At 42.9% G+C, this 17,794-nt stretch overlaps 1 protein-coding gene across 1 annotated transcript in view; it reads left to right on the top strand.

Moving 5' to 3' along the window:
• Nucleotides 1-17,794, top strand: part of VWA8 (von Willebrand factor A domain containing 8) — an 86,936-nt gene that overhangs the window by 42,183 nt on the left and 26,959 nt on the right. The window contains exons 24-32 of the mRNA XM_060278247.1: nt 471-590; nt 1,481-1,686; nt 4,073-4,224; nt 8,710-8,818; nt 9,030-9,168; nt 10,994-11,184; nt 15,558-15,674; nt 16,424-16,488; nt 16,619-16,744. Coding sequence (XP_060134230.1) covers nt 471-590; nt 1,481-1,686; nt 4,073-4,224; nt 8,710-8,818; nt 9,030-9,168; nt 10,994-11,184; nt 15,558-15,674; nt 16,424-16,488; nt 16,619-16,744 — 1,225 coding nt within the window. The remainder of the gene's footprint in view (nt 1-470; nt 591-1,480; nt 1,687-4,072; nt 4,225-8,709; nt 8,819-9,029; nt 9,169-10,993; nt 11,185-15,557; nt 15,675-16,423; nt 16,489-16,618; nt 16,745-17,794) is intronic.

Raw genomic sequence — 17,794 nt, 5'->3', positions numbered from 1 at the left:
AATGAAGAGAACGAGTTGAACTGTTGAGTTTCTCTAGACCGGAATTGAATGGAATAGTTTGGCAGCAGGAGAGAATGCTGTAGAATCAGTAAAATTTAAATAATTGTGAAAATAAAACACATTGTTCAAGGGAAATGTTGGGATAGATGAATCAAAATGCTTATGGTTCATGTGAATTTTTCATGTGGTCATTCATAACTACATTCACTAATCACCAAGTATTTTTAAAAAAATCTGTATGAAAATTCATATTTAAAGATGTATTTAAAATGCATATTTTTATAGATTTTTGTACTTTTGGGGTATTCTATTGCAAAATTTTAATGATAATGGGTTATATTCACTGTAGAGTTAAGCAGATAATTCCATATATATTGATTATTTAAAGCCTTTCAGTGGGCACCAATTTTGTTACTTGAACAATGTCTTCTAAAGTTGAAAATATTAATTCAATTATATGTACTTTCTAGACTCTGCTAGTGTGAGTGGAAGAGAAAACGTGGTGGTAATTCATCCAGATTTTAGAATGATCGTTCTAGCAAACAGACCCGGATTCCCGTTTTTGGGCAATGACTTTTTTGGAACACTAGGTAAGCGCAGTGCTTAATAAAACAACAACAACAACTGGGTTTTCTACAGACTTCAGTATGGAAAATATAAGCTTAGCTTTACTCGTCCTCCTGATAGAAAAGATATACAGGAAACAGGCTGTTTTTTAAGAAATCTGTTCAGCCTTTCAGATAGGAGGCTTGTGTCAGTCATTTTCTCACCTGCCACTTGGAAGATGCACTCTTGGAAGAGTGCACACATGCCCCCGTTCAGGAAAGTGGCTGCATAAAATAAGGGATTTTGAATTTAAAAGTATTTGGCTAAGCACATAGCAGAACATATTTTTTTCAGAATGTTAGCAAGAAGAACTATGCTTCGGGGATTTAAGGTAATTTGGGATGAGAGGAAAGGGTCCAAATACTTCTATGAAACTCCCTGACTGGCATTCTGTGGCTGTTGTGGGTCCATGTACCCCAACCTTCCGCAGTGAATTGGAAGGGCAGCAGGTTGCTGAAAGCTCATAGTATCTACTCTGGTGCTAGCTTTTGGAAATCTCATGCAAAGGATCTGTTCCCAGCCTTTCTCCCTGTGCTACTTTCAAGTGGAGGACTGGATGGCTATGGTCCCCACTGATCCAGGGACCTGGCAACATGTCTGAGGAGAGCACTCAGCAGCTGGCGAACTCCCATACGCGAAGATGCGTTGGAGGTGGGCAACAGGTATCTAGAGGGACCGTATGCCGTAAAGAGCCCTTTGAATAGCACAAGGCGCAACATGGTTGAAGGTTCAGTGGAGACTTCCGCCTCCAGTGCAGGAATGCAACCGAGTCAACAACACCTGGTTTTGTGGAGTTTGCATAGTTTCAGGGTTTCCATTACTATATACTACAACCTTTCCACAACTCTCTCAATTCCTTGCTTGTTTATTCCAGGAGATATTTTTAGCTGCCACGCAATTGATAATCCCAAACCAAGCTCTGAGCTTGCAATGCTTCGGCAGTATGGGCCTGCGGTTCCTGAGCCAGTCCTGCAGAAACTGGTGGCTGCTTTTGGAGAGCTCAGAAGCTTGGCCGACCAAGGAATTATCAATTATCCTTATTCAACGAGAGAAGTAGTGAATATAGTAAAGCATTTACAGGTACAGTATATACTTTCCTGCTACTGGCGTGATTTGGAACAGACCCACTGATAAATATTGACATTTAACTTGCAAAAACCATTCAGGAGAGTAGATTGAAATTTGTAAAGCCTAAAATGTTTGTAGCCATTAAGTGGTGTTAATGGCTGTAGCTGGTTCCAGAGGATGCTAGTCGTGAAAGCAGTGAAATTAGGTTAGTCGTGGATAACCCAAGTCCAGCAGGGGCCTGAATCTGATTGACTTCCTCCTGCTCAAGACAAAACGTGCCCAGATTATTCCTCCTTCTTTCCTATGCATATAAAGGATCAGGGCCCTGCGGGATTTGACATCTTTCCGCAGGGCCTGCAAGACGGAGCTGTTCCGTCAGGCCTTCGGGCAGGATGTAGTTTGACTTACTTTCTTTTGTATAAAACAAGCCCGAAGGTGGCCCCCAACCCGCTCACAGGTCCTTGTATGATCAGTGGAAACAGTTGGTCCTGGCAAGTATTAAAAAGGTAAAGGGCCCCTGACCATCAGGTCCAGTCGTGTCCGACTCTGGGGTTACGGCGCTCATCTCGCTCTATAGGCCGAGGGAGCCGCCGTTTGTCCGCAGACAGCTTCCGGGTCATGTGGCCAGCATGACAAAGCTGCTTCTGGCGAACCAGAGCAGCGCACGGAAACGCCGTTTACCTTCCTGCCAGAGCGGTCCCTATTTATCTACTTGCACTGTGATGTGCTTTCGAACTGGTGGGTGGGCAGGAGCTGGGACCAAGCAATGGGAGCTCACCCCGCTGCAGGGATTCGAACTGCCGACCTTCTGATCAGCAAGCCGTAGGCTCTGTGGTTTAACCCACAGCGCCACCTGGGTCCCTCCTGGCAAGTATTAACCGCTGTCAATTCCAACCTGATAATTGTCACCTGCCCAGATTTTAACTTGTCTGAATTTTAAGATGTATTTTAATTCATTGATGTCTGTTTTTATGCATATTGTGTTTTTATGATGTTAGCCGCTCTGAGCCCGGCCTTGGCCGGGGAGGGCGGGATACAAATAAATTATTATTATTATTATTATTATTATTATTATTATTATTATTATTATTATTATTTTATTTGCTTTGTAGACATGCCACTTCTGTGTGGAAGCAAGCCCATAAGATAGGGGTTGCTAAGCTTATCAGCCCCAAGCAACTTCTGATCCCTCCGGTTGCCACATGCCAGCAAAACGCACACACATCTGGGCACATGCAACATCAAGCTACCCTGCTATTTTCTTGCATTTCTCAAGCCCTCTGTGCAGAACTAAGGAACTGTTAGTTACTGAAGCTGGGGAGGATTTTTTTTGGGGGGGGGGAGATTTTAAGAAGATAAAACAGTCATGCAAGAGTGTTTCTCCACTTTTTTGGCCGCTGTTTTATTTCAGGAAGATAATGGGCTGCAAGTTAAAGCTGCCGGCTCCCCTGAATCTTGCTTAGTGAGAAAGAGAGAGATAATGCAGGAAGATATGGGCCGCAAGTTAATGAAAGGATGCTCCTTTAATCTCCCCAGGGTGCCACAGGACACTGGCTACATGTTTACTCAGAAGTCAGGCCAGCTATGATCAATGGGGCTTATTTCCTATGAAGTATGTTAGGGTTGCAACCTAAAATGCTCTGCTCAGAAGGTTCAGAAAAATTATCCTGTGTTTTTTGTAGCTTATTCAGAATGAAATAATAAAACCTATTTTCCAGCCAAAGGCTACCAGAGCAGTTTATGAATATTAGAAATGAGATAATCCCATGTTTTTAGGCTTAACCACAGAGGAATAGGGATTGGGAGGGCGGACGTAAAAAGGAAGCTTGGGAAGGAGTTCTCTGTTATTCAGCATTTCATTGAGCTTCCACAATGGAAGGCGGGCCGCTTTCTCTCACTGGCTGTGGGGATGTGATAGTTGGTAGCTAGAGGGAGGGCGGCTTTCAACAGAGCTGTCTTGGTAATGGGAAGGTGCTTGCCGGCTGCTTTCTCCGGTGGCCACCAGTGCCAAACACACTGCTCTGCTTTATTTTGGACCACATGAGTGAGGCCGAGGGGGGGGGGCTTGTCATCTGGGCAGCCCAGAACCTCCATACACACCACCCAGGCTTATGCCCAGAGATATCCCTTCAGTGAGCTGTGAATGCAGTTTGACTTCACGCCCAGAGGGTCATTCCCATTGTCTCTCCAGACGGACAGATGCCAGCAATGGGCCTTCACTTCAGTGTATGAAACAGCCTTGCAATGTGCATCCCTATCAAAGAATCTCAGTGAGTGGAGATGCTTATGCTTACCTAGAACTCCATTTGTGCATCAGAGAACCCGTGAAGCCTTGCATCTCGGTCTGTGGGGAGCTCATTAATCTTGTGCTCTTCTCCCTCTTTCTCCCTCTCTGTAGAAATTTCCAACAGAAGGGCTTGCAAACGTCGTCAGAAATGTATTTGATTTTGACTCCTACAATAACGAAATGCGTGAGATTTTAATTCGGACTCTGCATAAACATGGAATCCCAATTGGAGCAAAACCCACCAATGTACATCTGGCTAAGGAGTAAGACTAACATACATTGTACATTTGCTGCTAGTTAAGATCAACCTGTCTGCCTTGAATGCTTGAAGCAAACATTGCTAATACCTGAAAACAGATTGATATATTATTGAACAATTATTAATTTATACTATTTTAACTGTGCACGTTTACAGCATTTTGTATAAATTGTGAATGTATTATATTATGAATAGTGATGATTTGTATGACCAAATGAACCCAATAAAGGGGAAAATTCGTTCTTCTCAGTTTCTCTTCATTGAATGATCATTTTGCAATTTATTTCCATAATTAGTAGCAAATCCAAATTCTTTTATCAATAGGGGGGAAATATGTTAGCCCCCATTCTTGCACAAATCTTCCAAAATGTTTTGCGGAACATGTCCAAAGAGTAAATTATTCTTGAGTGAAGTTAGCATCTCAATACTTATTCCCATCATCAGACGTTTGGCATGTACTTTGCAAAACCACAACTCCACAAACTGTTTATAGGCCATCCAGTTTGCTTCATGATATTGGTGGCCTTCCTCTGGGTTCAGACAGGGTTTTTTATGAGTATAATAAATGCACATAATTTATGTGGTATAACTACTAAGGCTGTGATCCTATCCTGACTTACCTGGGAGTAAGCCCTATTGATTTCAGTAGAACTTACTTCTGAGTAGACATGGATAAGAATGCACTGCAAACCAATTTCCAAAACCATTTATAGAAAAACAAATATTCCCCTTTATACTACAAACCACTGGTGTGAGGCAAATTGGTTTTTATGGAAACTGCCTAGGTGAAGGGCCAGGTAGTTAGTTAGTTAGTAAATACCATCTGAAATGCATGCCTAAATTAAAATTAGGTTTCTAAAGATTAAAAGGAGCACCTTGAATTTGGCATAGAAACAAACAGGTAGTCAAGTGAAGTTGTTTTAAAACTGGTGAAATAGGTTCATGTTGCCTCATTCCAGTCAATAATTTAGGAGTTAATGTACCGGTAATCCAAAACAAAATTTTGGATTTGCTCTCCTTCCTGGCCGCAGACGATAGGGACTGTTAGTGCTCACTGCACATAACGTAACAGTCAGCATTTGCTGGGCAGTTCTCTTTGTATTTTATTCATAGCTGCAAGGCGGAAGGCATGTTGGGGCAAGGATTACTGAGGGCAAGAAAATAGAAGCAAAAGTGAATGTTGGCTTATGGTTGAGACCATTATCTGGATCTCTGATATGGGTGCAAAAATCTTGTTAAAGCTTGAGAACTACCTCTCTTTCCATTGTTAGCTTCATATGTACAGTTCCGGCACAGAATATGGTTAGGGTCGAAGCTGGGGTATGTTATGCCGGCCTGAGCCCAGCATGGTTTGGAGCAATGCCACTACAGGAGCAACTGAATTCCAGCGGCGGCACTTCTTCCTGAAGAAAAGGAAAGGGACTTCCAACTACCCATTTCCCAGTTATATATACAAGAGTTCTTCAAAAATAGTCAAATATTTACTCCAGGGTACTATCCAGCTGTTCCTCCCTCTGCTAAGTGACGTTTTTCCAGCCTTCAGTCTGGGCATCTCAAGTTCATTCATTTTTCCTTCCAGATAAGAAGTCCAAAAGAGATTCCCCAATTGTTGTTATGCTATTATATATAAAAGTCAACAGTAGTCTTCCTCCAGTCCAACATCACAACTGGACCTCCAATATTAAGAAACATTCAGTCCTTTTTTATTATTATTCCCCAAGGGTTTCTTCACTATGGTTATTTGTTAAGACAATAATAGATAGCTGTTTACTTATTGTATAATCATGAATTCACATCCAAATCCATATCTTCCAGTCCCATTTCCTGATGGCCACTGTTTTCAGTCCTTTTTTAATGTATGTATGTGTATGTTTGTGTGTGTGTGTGTGTGTGTGTAGTTTTAATTTCCTTCTTTTCCCAAAAGTGTTACAAGAGGCTTAGTAGCTTTCCCCTCTAGATTTAATCCAAATTGTACACAGAATCCTTTCGTTCTCAACTCATCTCTGCCAGCTCAGGATATTTCTTATTCTTTATCCATGGATCCCTTCCCCTCCTTCCAACACCTGTGTGGAGGTCCTCTTAGTTTCATCATCCCTTACCTTCAACTATATCATTCCATTCTCTTGGTCTGGCAAATCTCCAGCAAAATTTCCCCCAAAGGTTGTATATATTGTCCAGCCTCAGCTTTGCCCAATTGACATTTAACATTTTATGCAGCTTATTTCCTTTAATTGCTCATTTAATAATTGTTGCATGACTGTGACAGTCAATGCAGTATTTTTCAGCATTTTCACCATCCCGAGTGCTTTCTCAGAAATTCGCACAGTCCTTGCTTATCTGGAAATTGCAGGAAGTTGCATTTCTAACATTACATTCTCAGAGGGAGCAGCCACGTAGTTTCACAGTACAAAGCAGCACATTCACCAGTAAAACAGGATTAAGACTAGAACAAAATAAGATGAAAATTTCTCAAAGTTGGAGAATCTCTTAGCTGTTTGAAAAACTTTCTTTGGTATGTATAATAAGAGCATGCTTTTTGATTTTTTTGTTTCCAGCCCCTTAATGGCGTCTCCTCTTAAGCGTTTCCTCTTATTGGGTTGTATTTCAAATGAACATATTAACCAGCAGAAGGATAGTCAGGGTAGGAATTTATAGGAGTTTCAGAAATAATTGAAGAAAGGAGCTTTTGCTCTAGGGCTATTAAGTGGTGTTTGGGCAAAATTCACCTGTTTGGGTTCCTTGAAGATTTCTTGGTCCCATGGCGGGAGCAATCCTTCCAGAACATTTGGAAGATAATCCCTGTTATCTCTGTTCCTCAGAGATAATATGATAGACAGTAGCTATCGTTAATCACCACTTAATTATCTTTGAGGATAGAGCTGGGCAAGGTGGTCCCTTGGATGGTGTGAGAGGACCCCGGGACAGTTGTCCTGCATGACTCCATTGTTCCTGTGGAAGCTGCCATTGGGCTGGAAATTTCATGTCCTCCATGACAACCATGGGAGTGTCTCAAGTGGCTGTTGGACCAACAGATTAGGCAGGGCACACCCTTGAGTGATGTGAGGGATGGTTTAAAAATGGGGGAATACAGTGCAGTCCCTTGTTATTTTTGGACCATCACCTGGCCTGGTGAAGTTTGGCTTGGTAGTGGCAATTCCTGCCAGTTAGGGGAGTGGGCCTATTTGAAGGGTCTCCCCTCAGAAACTGATGTGTTCCTGAACGATTCTGACCTCACTATGAAATTACAATATGAAAGGGGTGGTTGACATGATCGCTCCCAAGCATGCTCTTCGGCGCTGTGCTGCCTAAGTGGCTCATTGGTATTTTGGTGATCTTTGGGCTATGAAGCAAGTTCACTGTCCCCCCTTCCTCAGAAAGCTTGTTTGAAACACTTGCCCCTCAGAGTCAAATTTGTATTGTTATATGTTTTAGTAGGAACTAACAGTCATAACGTTGGAAGTCTGGCAGGTTTAACGAGCATTATCTTTAACTAATGTGTTAAGATAATGTGTGTCGTCCACCCCAATTCTATGCCCTGACTGTATTCTGTGACAGGCAGGAAATGCTAGGAGACCACCTTCTGAGGGAGACACAGCCGTTCAATGGGAATGCTTCATCAGTCATGGCAGTTAATGAAAATGGGGTTGAGTTGTATATGATAGGGTTGCCATATTTCAAAAAGTGGAAATCCAGACACAAAAGTTGCCGAGCTTTCTTCTTCTTTTTTTAAAAGGAAAACAAAAAACAAAACAAAAAACCCAACACTTCCGATATGGGCTGCCATGCACCCAGGTTTTCCTGGACATTTGTGCTGCTTTTCGAAAATTCCACCCAGACGCCATTTTTGACGTACAGATCCCGGCTAGCTCTGGGAAATTCTGAACATATGGCAGCCCTGGCATAGAGGACTATTCCCATTATTTTTATCTAGCCTCTCCTTGATCTTGTCAGCTCCCTATCTATCTTTCCCACACACCCCACGAAAAAAGAATCCAACTTGGCCTCCTCTTTAAACTCTACTTGGCAGAACTTGTTTGTATTTTCTAGAAATTTATTTCCTTGTTCCTTTGTCAGTTGTTGCATTCAAACCCGTGGCCTCTGTGTAGCCAAAGTATTTCTGGATATGTTGGGACGCAGCTCAGGCTTCTGAGTCTTTCCCTCACAGAGGCATAATTTTCAGTGGGATTCCTCCTGGCATTGTTTCCTTGAGATCTTAAGACTGCTGGCGCTGCGGCAGGTTAAGATTGTGTCAACAAAGAAACATTTCAGCTCAGAAATGTATTTTAAGATGAGTTGCCATCTAAAAAGAGAAAGTTATGGGTGGGTTAGCATTCATGGCACTTCAGATGCCAATAAGTTGCATTTCCCCTCTTACATTGATTTTGGTTTTGTTTGGTTCCTCTGTTCTCCTTGTTGTTATCTGTAAATGTTTGAAAACTACCACCTATCATCTATATAACAAGTTAATAATAGTTTCTTTGTTGGGTAGGTTGCCATTGCCAGGTGCAAAATTAATGGGCTACTGGAATGCCAGCCAGCTGGGTAATGCACAGCAGAAACTTTTGTGCCCAACTGAAACACATCGCATAGATATAAAGGTGAGATTTAAAAAAGATAAATCTTAATGTTGACTGTAAGCATACCCTATTTTCCAGGATTTTAAAATCATACAGAATTTTTTTAAGTATTTAGAATTTGTGGTCTGCCAATTCCAGGGCTAGATTAAGACCCTTAGACGCCCTAATCATTTAAAAGATTTTGATGCCTGCATATGTGCCTAATTCAAAATATAAATTATATTTCTTTTAGGGTCCAATGTACTTAAATGTGCAGGCATTTCCACTGGAAAGACACGAAGCCAGATCCCTGAGCTTTACAGAAGAACTTGCCTTTTGGTCGCTGCCTTTGAATGAAGTTAATTTAGTGTGCGATGTTGCTGTGGCGCAAGGTAGAGTATAATTTTTATTTTCTGTTTATTTCGTGATGATGAGAAACTGTGTGAATGTGTAGATATCTAGAACATAATTAATATAAATTAGTTTGTATGCCACCTCTTTTATTCCCTCTGCTCTTTAAATAACCCGTTACGTAGCCAAACACACATGGAGAAATGAGCGCTACCTTTGCTACACTTGGAGAACTGCGAGGAAGGCACTCGCACAGGATATATTAGGGATAGTGTAGTGGACTGACAAAGAATGATTAATCTGTGTATTTGTAAGATCCGTTGTGTGGTACCCACTGTACTGTAGGCTTTTCTTATGTCTGTGTGGTAAAGTGTGCATGAATATCTGAAGAAGTGTGCATGCACACGAAAGCTCATACCAATGACAAACTTAGTTGGTCTCTAAGGTGCTACTGGAAGGAATTTTTTAATTTTGTTTCGACTACGGCAGACCAACACAGCTACCTACCTGTGCAGGAATAGTTATCATTTGGAGGTGGGTCATCTGCTTCCCGGGGGACACTGGGGGAAGAAGAATCATGGAGCTGCTACTGCTAATAAAATAGATATGATCGAAGTTCTGCCCAAGGCAACCCAAATTCTGTGACACCGTATTAATTCTGCAACCTGTATTAATTATTCCAACTTGATGTTTCCCATCTTGTGTGATTGCATATTTAAATTTATTGCTTTGGCAAAGGTAAAGGGACCCCTGACCATTAGGTCCAGTCGTGACCGACTCTGGGGTTGTGGCGCTCATCTCGCGTTATTGGCCAAGGGAGCCGGCGTACAGCTTCCAGGTCATGTGGCCAGCATGACAAAGCCACTTCTGGCGAACCAGAGCAGCACACTGAAACGCCGTTTACCTTCCCGCTGTAGCGGTACCTATTTATCTACTTGCACTTTGACGTGCTTTCAAACTGCTAGGTTGGCAGGAGGTGGGACCGAGCAACGGGAGCTCACCCCGTCGCAGGGATTCGAACCGCCAACCTTTTGATTGGCAAGCCCTAGGCTCTGTGGTTTAACCCACAGTGCAACCCGTGGCATTTTAAAATGAAATCTGCCAAAATCTACACTGCCAACATGGATTGCCATACGTCTGGATTTCCCCAGACATTTCAGTGATTTTCGCCACTGTTTCCGATGACCCAATCCCAGCTGTGCCTGGGAAATTCTAGATGTATAGCAACCCTACTTTTGACTTCTGCTAGTCATGAAGGAAACCGATTGTCCACCCTTTGACCACAGCAACCCTTTGGACCAAGTGACACAAAATGAGGGCAGGTGTATTTTATTCACCTGTTTCTGGCAAGAGGTGGGCATTTTACTCTCAGTCTGACTCCGGTACTGGAAGTGAGCCAGTTTGTGGGAGGAAGTGCGTGAAGCCAAGGAGTTTGGGGCTCCCCTCCCCAATCAGCAGGCACCTCAGGGTTGACAAAGCTACACCCCAGGGACAACATGTGAACAAACAGACATGGCTGTCCCTGTCTCAGCTGGTTTGACCTTTATATAGCAACCATTCCACTTTCTGAGCATTTCCTAGGAAATGCCCACAAACGTTCCATATATCTTGGTTATATATATTGCTTCAATATACAGGTGGAACTCGGAAAATTAGAATACCGTCGAAAAGTATAATACCTTTGTATAATATGTGAATATACACATATATATGCGAATACATATAGGATTATTAATAACCTGCTATATTCTGTATAGACTCATTCCATATATCAGTATATTTATGCAAACAATGTCTATGCCTATAAGCAATCTGTTCATGTTTGCTTTCATGTAATCTGTATCTTATTCCCACTTTCTGAAGCAGAAGACGCCCTTTATGTGGCTACATGCAATCCTGTATCCTTATATGTTATGGATCCAGCCAATAAGAATGGATGTAGTATAGACTTGTATGACATCTTCCCAAGGACCGTTGGTGGAATATGGCAACCGTTTGTGACATTGGCACCTCTGGGTAACCCTCTCAAAGGTCAAGTAGTTCTACACGAAGAGCAGGTAAAAAAAGCCAGCATGCTTTCCATTTCTGGGGTTAATATGCTACCATCAGGAAGAGGGATCTCCAATATTTCTCAAGCTCTAACGTTCATATCATTTTGAGATCACAAATAATTCTCATCCAGTTCATCTTGGTTGGGATTAAGATACAGCATTATGAATTGGAGACAAGATTCGCATTGGGGATTTTCTGTCCAAAAACTAATCGGGGGTCCTTTAGACACGCCACTTTGCCTCCACATCCACATCTGCAAGAGAGAGGGATAATTCTTTGGCACCAACTTAAGGACTTGTTGCAGGCTTTGTCTTCTATTCCAATAGTATATTACATTCCAACAGATCGCTCTCCAGTTGTGATGTTTGTTCCCCAGTCCCTCGTATTCTATCTTTCTTAAGTACTTCATTCAACTGAGGATATTGTATCCATGTTGTTAATTTTCCTGATAATTCCTTAAAATATTCTAATTGATACTCTCTTCACTATTTTTAAAATAAATTTCTATAAGTTGTCCAACCTTCCATCATAATTCTTTTTCTTTACCACTATGGCTTCCAATGGTGACAGCCCAAGTTCTGTTTTTGCCTCTAATAGATTTTGTATTTATTCCATTCTCTATACAATTTGTCCCCAATTATAGGATTTGTAAATCCTTTGTGTACTTTCACCTTTTCATACCATAAATAAGTGTGCCAATAGAAAATATTATCATGACATTCTAAGTCTAAAATATGTGAATTCTCCAATGTCATCCATTCCTTCAACCAACAAAGACAAGATGCTTCATAGTATAATCTCATATCAGGCAGGGAGAAACCTCCTCTCTCTTTTGCATCTATCAATATTTTATATTTTATTCTAGGTTTTTTTCCCTTGCCAAATATATTTAGAAATATCTTTTTGTCATGCATTGAAACAATTGTATGAACACTAACTTTTAAGAGTTGGCATTACGTGGTACAGCCGACAAATGGCTAGGTAGTCTCCTTCTGCTCCTTCTGGTTATTCATGCAAAAGTATGGAGCGATGGTGTCGCCATTTGCAAGTTTCTCTGTTCTCGCTCCACTTATTAAGCAGAGCAAAATTTATGGTGACATAATATATCCAGTTTTGCGTTGCTAAACACTGAAAATGAAAAGAGAGGTGTTGTTGCTGCTGCCTTTGATGGCAACTTCACACTCGCATAATTCCCGAACCAAATCATCTGTTTGCTTCCTGCTGCTGTTCCTATCCTTTATAGTCTGCTCTTCTTTATTTAGAAAAATAAAAACCATAAAGAAGGCTGGACCATAAAGAAGGCTGATCGCCGAAGAATTGATGCTTTTGAATTATGGTGCTGGAGGAGACTCTTGAGAGTCCCATGGACTGCAAGAAGATCAAACCTATCCATTCTTAAGGAAATCAGCCCTGAGTGCTCCCTGGAAGGACAGATCGTGAAGCTGAGGCTCCAATACTTTGGCCACCTCATGAGAAGAGAAGAATCCTTGGAAAAGACCCTGATGTTGGGAAAGATTGAGGGCACTAGGAGAAGGGGACGTCAGAGGACAAGATGGTTGGACAGTGTTCTCGAAGCTACGAACATGAATTTGACCAAACTGCGGGAGGCAGTGCAAGACAGGAGTGCCTGGCGTGCTATGGTCCATGGGGTCACGAAGAGTCGGACACGACTAAACGACTAAACAACAACAACAACATAGTCTGCTCTAACAAGACAAATGCATTCTGGATATTTCATGTAATTGGTGCATTGGGGAAAAAATGCCTTTATTCATGTTCCAGGACCTTAATGGCACAGAGAAATGCAGATAATTGTTCTGCAGGCTAAAAGCAGTGTGCCATCATCATCACCATTCAGAGTCCAGTTTAAATCCTAATTTCCTTTTGCAGACTTTGTACAAGAAAGCAGATGAAAGCAGGGGCTCATCATTAAGCACTAAAAAGATAATAATGTGTGCTTTTATTGCTCTTGCAATGCGCTTGTACTGTGAAACAGTCCCAAGAGCTCCAGCAGAAAGTGAAGAAAAAAGGAAATTAATGTATGCCCCCAAAGCACTTTCAAACAGCTACCCACATGCGGAAAACAAAAATATTGTGTACTTTCTTGTTCTTGGGGGGGCATGAAAAGGGGGAACTGGGTGTGGCTTTGGAGGAAATATTTGCCTGCAGGAAAGGAGGGATGGCAAAGCAATAAGGAAATAAGTCCTGTTCAAATATTTTCTTCTCTATCCTTTCTTCCTCCTCTGCGTTTTTAAACTCCCCTCCTCCCATCTAGAAGAACTCTAACATCAGCTTCCCTTTCCCTTAGTCGCAATTACACCCTTATTTGAACTAAGTTCTTCCAAGGGAGGAAAACCCTGGCGAAGGAACAAACTGCATCAAGGAAAGGGAAGCTTTGCAGTAGCTAAAAATAAAAGAGCGGCGCCTCAAAATAATGGCTGTTACATCTGTTGAGTATTTGGAATTCAAGGCACTGGGGACATGAGGTCACCCAAAGGTTTCTTTTCTCCCAGTAAAGAATAAACATAGCCGAAACTGTGCACAAGCACAGCATTTCTTCCCAGCCCACTTGAAGAATTGCCAAAGCTGTAACTGGAAGTATTCACCAGTGATGCAAATTTCTATTTTTATACACAAACCAATGCACCACCAGTCCCTGTTACAGATGGGAGCCATTAACGTCTGAAAGGGTTGGGAAAGGGGCCTTGTTATGGTGCCAGCCGACCTCCTGAGCCCACCACTAAGTGAAAGAACACAACTGCCTTGTTCATGCTTGCAATGGCCGGGAAATCTTAACCCTTTATTTAGTTGGATTGTGCTAATGCACATTAGAGACTCAACAAGCAGGCATTTTTAATCTTCTCCTTTAAGGACTTTTGTATATATATAGGGGCTGTGAGCATTGCAAACACTTTCTTGGAGTTAGATAAAGGTAAATGGACCCCTGACCGTTAGGTCCAGTTGCGGATGACTCTGGGGTTGCGGCTCTCATCTTGCTTTACTGGCCGAGGGAGCCGGCGTACAGCTTCCGGGTCATGTGGCCAGCATGACTAAGCCGCTTCTGGCAAACCAGAGCAGCGCACAGAAACGCCGTTTACCTTCCCGCCGGAGCGGTACCTATTTAACTACTTGCACTTTGACGTGCTTTTGAACTGCTAGGTTGGCAGGAGCTGGGACCGAGCAACGGGAGCTCACCTCGTCGTGGGGATTTGAACCGCCAACCTTCCGATTGGCAAGCCCTAGGCCAGGCATCCCCAAACTGCGGCCCTCCAGATGTTTTGGTCTACAACTCCCATGATCCCTAGCTAACAGGACCAGTGGTCAGGGATTATGGGAATTGTAGTCCAAAACATCTGGAGGGCCGAAGTTTGGGGGTGCCTGCCCTAGGCTCTGTGGATTAGACCACAGCACCACCCACGTTCTTGGAGTTACATAGGGTATAATGCCAAGTGCTTGGCCAATATCTTACTGGGTTTAACTTAAAATCTTTCTTTTTAAAGAAGAGATGTTGATTTGCTGAATATAACTACGATCCAGAATGTATGAGTGGAGACTTGTTACATGTAAGGGGTTCTTGACTAGAATTTTTATCCCTGCTACCTAGCTTTCTTTTGCATGAAGGAACATTTGGGCAAGTGTGTTCCCTTTTGCTACCTGAAGTGTTATCGCCCAGATATAAATTCACCAGCTCAATAACAACAAGGCATAATTCGCATTTACACAATTCACATAATTTACATTTCTGCCAAACTGATGTTTGCCTATTTTTTAGGGTGAAGTTATAGCAATATGGCATGGAGACCCCAGAGTCACGGTCTCGAATAGGTAGCTAAATTTTTAAAAAGAAAGAAATGAAGTGCTTTACCTTAGTGCCATATCCTAAAAGATATGGGAAGCTGTCTCACCACACTTATTTCCAAATAAACATGCATGAATTTTATGGTCCTAGATTGTGCCTCATCTTATTCCCGGTTGCTTGAACACTTTCCTTTGCTCCAGCCTCCTTCAACAAAATAACCAAAGAAGTGATCTGTAGCAGATCTTGGAATCAATTTGCGATTATTTCTTTGGTGCTCTCCCGTTCATATGACATTACATGGGTTGGGATACTGAGACCAGTTTGACACAACAGACCAACCATATATTTGTCTCCTCAGTCGAGGATTTCAACCCAACAGTGAACAGTGACGAAATGCTGTTGAGGGGCCTCTTTTGAAAAGAAAAGAAAAAAGCTTAGGTAGTGGTTTCCAACAAAGTGAAATCTACTCAAAATTCTACCATGTCTTCAGTGTCAATCTTTAAGTGAAATGAATCAATGATGCCATGAAAATGGCATATGCTGGAAAAGAATGTAATTTTTTTTACTTTCTCTTTGCAGAGCAATGCTATTTTATTGGTGGACATTAACACTGGATCCATACGCCAGCTTTTACTGTCGCCAGATGTGAAAGAGGGTCCTAAAAGGTCATCTTGGTGGGGCAACAAGGAAGAGCGGGTAAGGCATCCCAGTAGCCAACTATGCTTTGTCCGAAATGAGAAGCTTCGGTCTTTTTCAAGCCCAGTTATCACAGTTTTTTTTCTGTCTAGCCTTTATGAACAGCAACACATAAAGGAAGCTCTTCACTTTGAAACCTCATGCATTTCGTTAGTTTTTCTTACGGTACTACAGAACAACTGTTTTTGCTTGCAGGCACTAACATAGCTACTCTTCAGGAATTTATATGCATGTATTTTTGATTAAATTTCCCTTACAGTCAGATATAGGAAACGGGCTTTGGAGGAGCTATGTAGTTGTAATGCAATATAATTTGCATGTGAAAGGGCCTCTTGTTCAGTACCCAGGATCTCAATTCAAAAGAACTAGAAATATCTCGGGCTACGTTTTTCGAGAGTAGGGTAAAATCTAATGTTCTCGATGGGCCCAACGGGCTGACAGCTTCACATGATAAATCACTTTTGTTCCAGTCTCAATGCAGTTTATGTTGAATAAACAAGGGAATCTGTGGTTATAACCATTTATATATCAGTAGAGTGCACCCTGCTGGCTTTTGGAATATAGTACTATATTTTTTGCCAAACAAGGTCTCTATGGAAGTAAATGTCTGATATGAAGCACTTTCCATTCATTTGCTGTTTGTTTTTCCTCCTGTAAGCAGGCAGACTACTCTTTACTGAAGTTAAGATGAATTTGGTAATTTTGTGAGTTTGAAATGGGTAATTTTGTAATTTGTTTTTTTTTCTTAGAAGAGTCACAAAATGTGCAGAGAGTTTTCACACAAAAATTGGCTGGTGTTCTATAAAGAAGAAGGGTGAGAAAGAACTCCTGTTTCCTATTCCCTCCCCTCATGGCAAAAAAAAAACAACAACACAAAAAAACAGGCCCACCTCCTGCATTTGTCCTCTGCCTAATTTTGTATTTCTTACCCCTTTATTTTCCAGGAGTCATCTTACTGTTTTAGATGTCCTGGAAGGTCGTGCTCATACCATCACACTGCCTATCAAACTCTCCTCCGTCTTTTTAGTGGCAGAAGACCACTGGCTCCTGGTCGAGAGCAAAACAAACCAGTAAGATAAACATACTACATACTAGTGTATTTCAGCCCGTTTAATAACGGGCGCTAGAACATCCTGGGGTTCGGAGAAGCGCTTGTGCAGCGCTTCTCCGAACCCTGGGACCTGTCCTTGCTGTCGGTGGCAGGGGGACAGGAACGGAGGAGAAAGCGCTGCGTTCTCCTCCTCCGTTCCTCTCCCGCAGCCGCCGACAGCAAGGAGACATCCCAGGGTTCGGAGAAGCGCTTGCGCAGCGCTTCTCCGAACCCTGGGACCTGTCCTTGCTGTCGGCGGCAGGGGGACAGGAACGGAGGAGAAAGCGCTGCGTTCTCCTCCTCCGTTCCTCTCCCGCAGCCGCCGACAGGAAGAAGACATCCCAGGGTTCGGAGAAGCGCTTGCGCAGCGCTTCTCCGAACCCTGGGACCTGTCCTTGCTGTCGGCGGCAGGGGGACAGGAATGGAGGAGGAGAAAGCGCTGCGTTCTCCTCCTCCGTTCATCTCCCCCAGCCGCCGACAGGAAGGACGCGCGCACTCTCCCCCCCTCACGGCCTCCTCCAACCGCCGCTCCTCACGGCCAGGGAGGGTTGTGAGGAGGCCTTCGCCGGCCTCCACCCTCGCTTCCCTGACGTGCCCTGCAGTGAGGCGGTGTCCGGCGGGAGCGGCGGTTGGAGGAGGCAGAGGGGGGGGAGAGTGCGCGCGCGCGGTCTCTGCTGTCCAATCCCTGTATCCCTGGGGCACATGCGCAGTTACCCAGGGACACACGGGACAGCTTGGACGCAGGGACAACTTGGACATTATTATATAGGATAGGCCTGCATGTTCTACCCAGAAACGTAGACTTATCCATGCCCTCTCCATGCCTGAATATTTGCATGAAAATATTTCTCCATAACTTGGGAATTTCCATTTTTTGTAACCCCTGCTGCTGCTTTTAGCAAGTTTTATTGGCCTGATCCAGCCCAAAATACTGGTGTGGCCTTTATGTAACGCTAAGCCAATCTTTGGCTTAGTAAGAGCCAGTAATCCTGGGGGTATCTGGGGTGAAAATTGCTGCCACTTGACTACT

Source organism: Zootoca vivipara, chromosome 8, assembly GCF_963506605.1.
Source record: "Zootoca vivipara chromosome 8, rZooViv1.1, whole genome shotgun sequence".
NCBI classification, from domain to species: domain Eukaryota; kingdom Metazoa; phylum Chordata; class Lepidosauria; order Squamata; family Lacertidae; genus Zootoca; species Zootoca vivipara.
This window is presented reverse-complemented; position numbering and strand designations above follow the sequence as displayed.